Source organism: Merops nubicus, unplaced genomic scaffold (genome assembly GCF_000691845.1).
Source record: "Merops nubicus isolate BGI_N331 unplaced genomic scaffold, ASM69184v1 scaffold53447, whole genome shotgun sequence".
Taxonomy (NCBI): domain Eukaryota; kingdom Metazoa; phylum Chordata; class Aves; order Coraciiformes; family Meropidae; genus Merops; species Merops nubicus.
In genome coordinates this window covers 8,539-19,062 of record NW_008619306.1, presented here as the reverse complement: position 1 = coordinate 19,062, position 10,524 = coordinate 8,539, and the positions used below count along the sequence as shown (strand labels likewise).

Genomic DNA, 10,524 nt, shown 5'->3' with positions numbered 1-10,524 from the left:
GGCGGGGCTGCAGCACCACCCCGCGTCCGCTGCGGAAACGCACTGCACGGGAAGGGACAAGGGAAAAGGAGCCGAGACTAATTTATCCCCCCCGCCCCCTTGTTCTTAGTGATCCCTTACAGGTCGGTGATAATTCCCATCAAAAAGCTGAGCAATGCAATAACCACATCAAACCCGTGGCTCTGTGTATCGGGAGAACTAGGAGATACGGGAGTAATGCAGATTCCTAAAAACCACCTGGAAATGACTTTTGAGGTAAGTACATGCTGTTTACATTTTACTTTTGAGTGTGAAAGATGCTTCCAAATAAATATGAATTTGGTGAGGGTTTATTGCTGTAAGATCACAGCATTTCGGGTTCTGTCCAGGTTTCCAAGGTCGCTGTACATTTGAGATGTGTATACAGTGCTGTCTGCCCCTCCTGTGCTAGATGGAAGTTTCCTGTGAGCATGTACCACTCTTAACCACAGGCTTCACTGCTGTCCCCAGCCCAGCCCAGGGCTCCTCACTTATTCCATCTACTTCCATGTCTCCATCCCTTCTGCATCTCTTTAATTTTCCCTTTCAGGGCTCATTTCAGATTCCTCTTTTCCCTTCTATGTCTCTTTTCCTTTCTTTCAATCTATCTTCCCACTATCCAGGTCTCTTTCTACTTCTGGCCATTCCCAGATTTCTTCTCCTCCTGCTCCAGCTCCTTGTCTGGAATTGCTGCTTTCCTTCCAAGCAGCCAGTCTAACCCCTGAGCCCTTGAACTTCCCAGCTGCAGGAGCTACTCCTGGGAAACCATAGAGCAACCATCCCCATTGGGCTGTCTTCTCTGTGCCTGCTGTGGTTTTCTCTTTGCATCTGACTGCCCAAGGTTCTCCTCTGCTTTCCTGCCCATCAGTTACTGGTTGGCTTGGTGCCACCCCAAAGCAGCTGGGAGCAGGAATTGCAGGGAAAGCCCCAGTAGCTCCAGGCTGTAGTATATCCAGTAAGGAAAGATTCTGTAGGAAAATCTGCTACTAAAATTGGAGTTGTATCCATTGAGCAGGCCAATCTTCAACAGTAGTAAAAACCTTCTGCCAAGTAGAGGTAGATTTTGACAGAAATAAAGAGGATATTTTTTGTGATACCATGGCTGCTTCTCATTCAGATAGAAGTATTTTGTAGAAAAGATCTGCAGGCTTCTAACAAGCAAAATAGCATACTTAGATGTTTCTAAAGACCATGCTAACACTGTACTGGATTATTCCTTTGGCTGAAGCTTTCCTAAAATATCAGCTTGGGTCACCACCCACTATGAAAAATGTCAGCCCAAGCTGCTCCTTCAGCAGCATTAGAAACAAAGAAAACCAAGGTCTTGCCAGGGAAGTGTCTAAATGGTATTAACAGATATTGCTGCCAGCCCCACCTACAATTACATACTGCACTGGAATTCACAGTCCCTTTTTTTCCTTGTTCTGTCTTTTTGTGATGGTGAATCTCGAATGTTAGTGATTTTTGTCTTGCCCAACAATAAGCAAATCAATCTTTGAAAATAATAAAGGATGTAGGGGCTGCTTCATAGTGTAGAATTAGTCAACTGAAGGTCAGTATGCTCAAAATGCATTTATGAAAATCTCTTTATACTGAAGATCTTTTTCTTCTACAAAAGCACACCTTTTGTTGCCTTAGCTCAGAAATTTGTAATTAATACTTCTCTGAAATATTCAAAGTGAGTGCTTACAATGAAGAAGGCAACCTCTTCACAAGCTTTTTGTAGCTGAATTTCAAAGTATTCCTCTTCTCCTGTCTTTAAAATAATTTTTCTGCTTTTCAAAATGTTTGATTGAAAATACTTACTGTGTAAATCAAAGGAAACTGAACAATAGCATACATTTGAGACCATATGTGTACATATGGTGGGGGTATGTGTTGTCTGTTGTTTTTTAAATTAAATAACACTGTTATTCGTTTCAGTGCCAGAATTTAGGGAAGCTGACAACGGTTCAGATTGGTCATGACAACTCAGGGCTCCTAGCCAAGTGGCTGGTTGATTGTGTCATGGTCAGAAATGAAATAACAGGACACACGTACAAGTAAGCAACAAGTTTTAATTTTCTTTGTCTGAAATTCTTACCAGTTAAATCTAGAGAAAGGAAGAAGGCATTCATCTTCTCCTCTATTGAAGGAGCACTGTGGGCTGATTTGGGTACCTCATGGGGTTGGGTTGGTCTCCCCCACCCCTCACTCTCTTATTTCAGAAACCCTAGTTGAAGTCAAATAATCTGATAAACCTTAAATGAGATTTCACTGTGGGATTTTCCTTACAGCTCTCTTAGACAGGACAGACAGTATGGATACTTTTGAAGTAATTCATATGTTTGTGTCTATTAATTAAATTTCTTCAAGTAGTTTGGTAAAATTGTGCACAATGAACTCTTTAAACCTTCAAGAGCTGGCATGATAGTTTAGGGAAAATACTTGGTTTCTTTTCCTTTTAAAAAATATTCAGATATATAAGTACTGTAACAAATGTACAGAAACTTGGATTACAAGAAGATAAAAGGTTTTGATGAATGTGTGCTTGGAAAACTGTAATTCAGAGAGATGAGCTCCAGAGCTCAGGCTTAGCCACAATGTATGGGGAAAAGTAGGAGGAAACGGTACAGCGACTGGGGTCCTTGGTATGATCATGTGCATGGATTTCATGAGGGCTGTGGATGGGACCAAAAAGTACAGCAATAAAATGTGAGGTGAGGTTTGACTATGAAGAGATGTTACAGCTTCAGCTGGGTGGGATCTCTGTGTGGGGATTTGACTATTAGTCATAAGATTTGTAAAGGCCAAATATCAGTTGTGGTTCCAGGTGAAAAACAACCCAGCAGAAATCAAGATGTGGCCCATGAAATGTGTGTATAACACCTGCAGTAGTCCTGTGCTTTTGTGCAAGCTTTGCACGTTCCCTCTTCCTACGGACAGGGCTGACTGTAGGTTTTCTGGTTTGGTCCTGCCAGTTGTGGTGCAGGGGATGGTGCCTGCTGAGTTCTGGCTATAGAGTGTCCCCTGCCTCTCCGAGGTGTTTGTGGGTGCTGGCTGTCCCTCTCACTTTGAGAGGCTAGGCTGCCTGCATGGCTGACCTGTGCTCATGCTGGCTGCGTGGCAGGTTTCCCTGCGGGCGGTGGCTGGGGAAGGGCGTCGACGATGGCAGCTTGGAGAGGATACTCATTGGGGAGCTGGTGTCCTCCACATCTGACGACGAGCTGGGCAAGCAGTGCCGCACTCCACCCCAGCAGAAGTCTCCTACCACAGCTCGACGGCTGAGCATCACTTCCCTCACTGGAAAGAATACCAGTTAAGTCCTTTCCTTTCTTCTCAGGGCCCTAGAGAAGGGGGCAGTGACTGCTGAGAAATAAAGCTCCTACTGAAGCAAGGTTTGGTGCAGAGGAACAGCTGTGAGCTGATGATTTTTTTCTGGGCTGGTTTGTGTGTCTGCAGCTTGCTCTGTGGCTGTATACATTGCCTCTTTCAGTGTCCCTACGTGATAGTTGAGAGAAAATAATTTCTTTCCATGGAGCATGGAGGTAAGAGATGAGGCAGGAGGAGGCAGCAGAATTTGCAGTAGCTGACGCTGCTCAGCTTCCCAGCTCACTTTGCTGTCAGTGAAAAGACAGTCCTCTCTGAAGGGCAGTTCAGAGCCTGATGTGGATGCTGTGAACTCCCTTCTAGAGGAGCACACTTCCGGAGGGACCGTAGGGGACATCAACTTCATGTCCTTAAATTAGCTTTTATGAGTAACTGCACCTGGTTACAATGGGGCGTGCGACTGTAAGGGCCACGTGAGGCATCTCTGCTAAAGCATGTACATCTTCTATATCTGTCCAGCTCCTGTAAAATTAGAGAACACGACTGCTGAAATGTCAGGCAAGGAAAGATTAGGCTCCAAGAGTAACGCAGCATTTAAAAAGCACCACGGGACCACTGCAGCTCTTCACATGTGAGCCCATATTAGCTGGAGGAGTACACACCAGAGCATTTCCTCAAGTCTAAGAACACTAAGGCCAAAGGATTCTTTTGTCCAGTACACTATGAGGCTCAATGTTAGAGCTGCTTAAAGACAGTGGAGGTCATCATGTACTAAAATGATACTGAACTACTCCATGCTTCCAAAATAACAATTGTAGGACAAGTTGATAGCAACCTACATATGTCTGAAAAACAAGAAAGGACTCATAGAAGAATCATGGAAATGACTTGAAGTCTGGAAAAATACCTGCTTGAAATGAATTTTCGAAATCTGTCCGTTTTAATTAGAAAGATAATTTTCTGCAGGTACCTGCACAGGAAGATGAGATGGTAGCAGGCAGAGGCATAGTATGATTCAGTAGCAGAGGCATACAGCTAAACAGATTCAGAGCAGAAACATGGCATATGTTTTAACACAGAAGATATCTTACTCTTGGAACCATTAATAAGTAATATTCACTGCCTGTGGCCCTTCACACTGGCATGATGACTAGACATGTACCTAAAATAGTTACTTTGTTTTGGCTCAATAAAACGTGATGAGTTCCAGTCAGGAATTAATGACTGCTGGGTTTTCTGACCTCCTACTTCATGTAGAAGTGAGTCAAATGACTGGGCTACAACCTTTCAGCCCATGTCTCTTCATGTGGGAGTTGCTGTGCTCTATGATGAGCAAGATGTGATTAACTTAAATAAAATATTTATCAAGCCAGATCCTTGGGGTGTGCATTTTTCAGTAGGGCAATTTATTTGACTGTTCCAGGGCTGTTCATCAGTTGCTTGTAATTAAGACTCAGGTTTACCCAGGATAAATGATTGCCTGAACTCTGTTCAAGATACAGCATAATTCCTGCAGTTCATCATGAGAATCTGATGAATGTTTTAAAGTTGGTATTTTCAGCTAGTGTGCTCTCCATCATTTCAGAGCCTAACGCGGGACAGATCCAGGAGGGAATTGGGGAAGCTGTGAACAATATTGTGAAACACTTTCACAAGCCAGAGAAAGAGGTACTTCCTACTTTTCATTACTCGGCTGGTATCTACAATGCATGTAAATATTTTTATAAGCAGGAATGGAACTCAAGTACCAGCAGAGACTGTTACCCTTTAGATTTGAAACTTCTGGCATACAAGCAAGGCAAGCTGTACTTACAGACTCTTCCTATCCCACAGAGAGGGAGCCTTACCATTCTGCTGTGTGGAGAAAATGGTCTTGTGGCAGCACTGGAGCAGGTCTTCCACCATGGATTCAAATCAGCCCGCATTTTTCATAAGAATGTCTTCATATGGGATTTCATAGGTAAGCTGGCATGTGATTTGGAGTCAGAAGGAGAATAAAGATTAGGACAAAATGACTACTCATGCACAGACCTCAGGAACAAATGGCGTGCTAGCTGATAAGAATCCATCTAGCCCCTGCTCCAGGTTGCTTAAAGTCAATGCAGAACAAGGTGGAAGATGAAAAATACTAACCTCTGTATAAGGGATGAGTGAGAATATGCAGAAATTTAAAAGCACTTCGAATTCTAGTGGTTTATTCGTAGATGAATGTTCAAACAGCTGCCCTTCTACCCAGACAGAAGGTAGACTAGAGGTTGGGGTAGAGCAGCAACTGATGTTAGGAGGAGAGCTGGGGAAAGGCAGGGAATGAAAGGTTTAGATTTCTAGTTTGAGAACACTCCTAATCACTGATCTTCTGGCGATGCTTATCTGTATGGCTGTGTTGTAGTAATTTAAGACGTGCTCCAAGTTGAGATGCACAGCCAAAGGGCAATTGCTTACTCAGAAAAGGTGAAAAAGCAAAGTTGATGGTATCACTTAAAATTAAATCATTGACAGGTACTCAGGTGTGGCTCCTTGATGTTACCCAACTGTGTTAGACATCAACCAGTCTGATGACCACTGCTATATAGCAAAGGTGGAGATCACCACCTACCTATGGTCTTCAGAGTGAGGAATCCATATATAAACTGTGCAATATCTTCTCAGCAGGTTGAGACTTTTTAATGATTCCCTTGTGTAATTCTGTGACACAATTAAATATTTCTGCTCACTGGGTTCTTATTTTCTTCCCACCACAGAGAAAGCTGTTGCTTATTTTGAAACCAGTGACCAAATTGGAGACAATGAGGAAGCCCTTTTGCTTCAGAGATCTTCATGCAAAACCTTCTGTCATTATGTGAATGCCATCAATACAGCTCCAAGGAACATTGGAAAAGATGGCAAATTCCAAATTCTGGTTTGCCTGGGAACAAGGTACATAACTGCTCTTTGCTGTATGTGTCCATTTGCATTAGACTACGAGAATACTTTTACACCATTATTACCTTTAGTTTTAAATTTTAAGACTTTTCATACCCATCTATTATCCAGTACCTATTTTAGGCAGTGCTTAATAATGCACTAAAATTTGAAGCAAAGCAGCAGCAGCAATGCTACATGGCTAGTGTCTAAACTGCTAAAAATGTCTTGAGCTCTTCTATAACTGTTAGCTTGACAGTCATATGTATAAAATCTGTCTTGAAATTGTATTTTTGATGAAGTGCTTGCTTTGGGAACACAGAGTTCCTTTGCAAGAACTGGTGCATTTCTAATTCCTTATTGAGTCGCTTTGCCTGTGACAATGGAATGTCTTACAATTTTGACAAAGCTACTCTAGATGAATCTTTCTTTCCTATTAAAATGCTTTCTGTCTTGCATTTGGGGAAGAGGAGTGGGGCTCAGTTGTACTTTGGAGGGTGAAAGTTGATATGTCTAGAGATAAGTACCATTTTTGTCTTGTCTCTCTGGATATGTGGAAAACCGGTTGGGACAGTCTGTTTTTTCCCTGAGTTTTACTTCTCCTGATTGGAAAAGGTTCTTCCAAAGTCAGTTTTCTAGTTCTGCTGGTGTCTTTCCATTTTCATTCCTACAGTATGTTCAGTTACCTGTATTTTACTTACAAAATCAAGCATTATGATTACACAGGAGTCTTTTATGTGCAAATAACACGCATCACCTGCAAAAAGAGGCTGCACATTTTGGGTTGTGTTCTAGGAGAAGAATTTCCCTTTGAGATCTGTGGTACTTAGTGCTAAAGCAGTTCCTTTTGTCCCCTTTGCAGGGACCACTTGCTCTCTCAGTGGATCCCGTTGCTGGCCGAGTGCCCCCCCATCACAAGGATGTACGAGGAGAACGCTCTCCTTCGGGACCGCATGACTGTCAACTCCCTCATCCGAGTCCTACAGACATTGCAAGATTTCAACATCATCCTAGAAGGATCGCTCATTAAAGGGGTGGATGTTTAGCATGGCTTTGCTGAGAACTTCTTTATTCCTTTCCCGAGCAAGCAAACCACAACTGGAGACCTGTCAGGACTTGAACACAATGGTAGTGCACCACTGTAAGGCACGGCTGCCGGTTTCAGCAGGCGTGGGGAGCCCAGTTTGTGCCCGACTGGAACTGTCCTCGAAAGCTGTAGAAAGCTAAGATGCAGTATTGTAGTTTATTTGAAACAGAAATTTAGTATAAAATAGAGTATTTTCATGTGTTAGATGTGTGTAAATATGCTATCTTCTTTAAGAAATTATATTACTCTAAGAAATTTTTCTTAGACTGAATGTTCTTGTTCTGACTATGAGTAGCTTAAACCCAGGAGAAGGACTCAGGGGAGGGAAGGACTGAGGTGGGAAGGGATGCCACTGCTCGCTTGCAAGGAAGAAGCCAATCAATGTGTAAATACAGCGCAAACTCAGCAGGGCTTTTTTCAGGTATTGCAAATGAACACAGCAAATGCCATTATGTAGCCATTGTGATTGTCTCACTCCTCAAATCCTCGTATGCAGATGCTGGTCTACCCTACTGTACGTGGTCTCTCTTGAGGTTTGGTTTCCTCAGAGACTCAACCCTTTCCATGCACGAAAGCTGTGAGTTGCCATTTTCCGTAAGGTCTTCTGTGTCACTTCTGTTGATCTCCAAAAGGGGAGACAAGCATTGAAATGTTTAAAACACTGGAGAGGAGGACTGCTATCAGCCTCAGAGCCTGAGATTAGGAGACGCCTGTTTAAGCAGTGCTGCTGCAGCCTGAGAAGGGGAACGATGGCCTGCTTGGCACACTGTTTGTCCCTTGCCTATCTAGATGTTCTGATGATTCTCCCTCACCCTCAGCCAGTTTGTGTTGTGGATGACTACTTTTATTCTGTCTCCACGCTGAGGAATTTGGTTCCTACCAACTTCTTGCTGTACTTGAGAAGAATCATTGCTTCAGAGACACAAACACCGATGTTGCTGTGCTACTGAACTGTATCAGCTGGTTTTGAAATGCTGACAGGTTATGAGTCTTCCTTCATCCCACAGAATGAGTGTTCCTAGGAAGTACAGGATCTTTGATGACTTTTTTTTTTTTTTTTTTTTTAATTATCCAGCTACCAAAAAAAAGGAATGAAACAAAAGAATCTCACTTTGGTATTTGGCTCCTCTCCTAACACTCCTTGCAGTTCATGTGTTAGTAGTACATTGTGTGTATATACAGACACAGCTCTTGAAGAGGAACTGGAAGCAACTGAAAACCTCTATGCTAAAGATTCAACAGAAGATTACATTAAAATCACTCACCTTGTAGATACCATGCAGCAAATACAGAGTGTATTTTCTATTCTTGTGGATGGGAGTTGGGAAGGTCTGAGAGCATAGTTGACTTCATCTGGTTTTAGTTTTTGGAGCTTAGTTTAAATACAAGTGTTTGTTTTGACTTGTTTGTTCCCTGTGATCTTGGCCATTTCATCAGCGGGTTTCTGTGGATGTCTGGCTGTCAGCTGTGGCTTGGGAAAGGCCCCTGACTGGTACTGTAAGTGTGTTGCTTTGCACTGTGCTCTAGTGGCATTAGGAGGGACTTCAGAATGGTGGGCAGCAGCAGATCTTGGTATAGTGTGCCTATGGTGGAGAGATGACTGAGAGGTAAGGAAAAGGAAAGAGGATGAAAATTGGGGTTTGCTTTCTCACCTCCCTTTTGTCAAGCTTCTCTACTTTCCTGTGGTCCTTCTGCTATCCAGTTCTTATACCAGCACTCACTTTAACGTCAAAGTTTCACGTCATATTCCCAGCCAGAAGAAAATTCTTCATGTGAATTTGTTTTCTTAGATGGAAGAGCTTTATGTTTTAGGGTTTTTTTGTTTCTAAGAAAGAAGTAAAATAACACTGTCATGGAGTCATTGACTTTAATGAGGGTTCCAGCTTTTAATAACAGTTCTTTCTTCCTGGGTTTGTACTTCCTTAAACTGACTAAACCCGTCCCAAACACTGTAGGCAGCACTGCCATGTCACTGCTGTGAATAATTAATGTAAAGGCTGTGGACAGGGTCATGAGTTAGTCACCTGAGCCCACGGCTATGTGACATCTCTCTTAGGTTTCTAGAAGTGTGAAATTTGGGGTGTTAGGGTTTTCTGTGTGGCCAGGCAAGTCTGCTTAAAGTCAGCAGGAGATGTATAACAACCCTTCAGCAGCAATTGAGAATGCATCCCTAGTACTTTACTCTATCAGTAAATTATACATTTAGCACCAGAAACCATGTGGCAGCATTATTTGTTTAATGACTGCTTAGGATGTTTTGATTTCTATTACAACTCGAGCCTTTTATGTCTAATGACTGCTATACAAGATTTTTTCACGCCCAACTCAGTCTAAGTGACTTTCATTTTACTGAAATAATAACCTCTTTAGTCCTTAGATTTCTTCACAGCATCATCTGCATTTACTAGCTGGATGCTTCTTGAAAGTATACTGCTGTGTGCCTCTCCAGAGACTATTTATGACTTCAACGGTCGTTACATTCATCTGATATGACATGGGTTAAATGCAAGCAGGATAAAGTAAAAATATGGGCACCTCTAAAGGTCAAGCATAAATGAATAAACCACACAAAGGGCAATAACTACATGAAGTCTTTCTTAAGGTAAAATAAGTCAAACCGTGAGAAACTTTATAATTCAAAACAGGGCCTTTCCCCATTTTGAACTACATTAAGGAATCTTTAGCACTTAACTTGTACACAACTTCACATCAGCTTTTTCAGCAAGTGTTGACCTGTTTAGTTTTGTCAGGTTTCACTTCATATTAATAATAATACAATAAAAATTATGTATGTCTATTATTTCCTTGTAGGCAATAAAACACCCTAAGATACGTTGAAAGGGGCACAGCTGAGTGTCTCAGATTCCTAGGAGATGAGTTATTTGAAAACCTTGGGAGTACATTCTATGTAGTGAATTTTTATTCTACCACATATGGGATTTTTTTTAGCAGACTACTTTTGTTTATTGGAAACTGTGAGGTTTTTTTCTGTAAGGTTTACAGAAATCATCCTACCCACTGGAATGGTGAGAAACCCATCAGGATTCCTCTAAGCTAACACAGTTTTTACTTCAGTGTTAAAGCACCTTCTTTGGTTGAGAAAGGGAATCTTGGAAAAGACCAAAGCTCTCTGGTATCTGCGCTTTTTTTTTTTTTTTTTTTTTTTTAAAAAAAAATCCTGTCCAATACTTTCCTGCAGATGTCTGAGT

General features: G+C 42.0%; 1 protein-coding gene across 1 annotated transcript; it reads left to right on the top strand.

Moving 5' to 3' along the window:
* The first annotated feature begins 107 nt into the window (after positions 1-107).
* On the top strand, positions 108-7,786 carry LOC103776218 (DENN domain-containing protein 5B-like). The gene is made up of 7 exons (XM_008943718.1): positions 108-255; positions 1,942-2,060; positions 3,128-3,315; positions 4,913-4,995; positions 5,161-5,287; positions 6,069-6,243; positions 7,091-7,786. Exons 1-7 carry the CDS (start codon positions 217-219, stop codon positions 7,272-7,274), a joined length of 915 nt encoding a protein of 304 aa, XP_008941966.1. The 5' UTR covers positions 108-216; the 3' UTR covers positions 7,275-7,786.
* Positions 7,787-10,524: the final 2,738 nt, after the last annotated feature.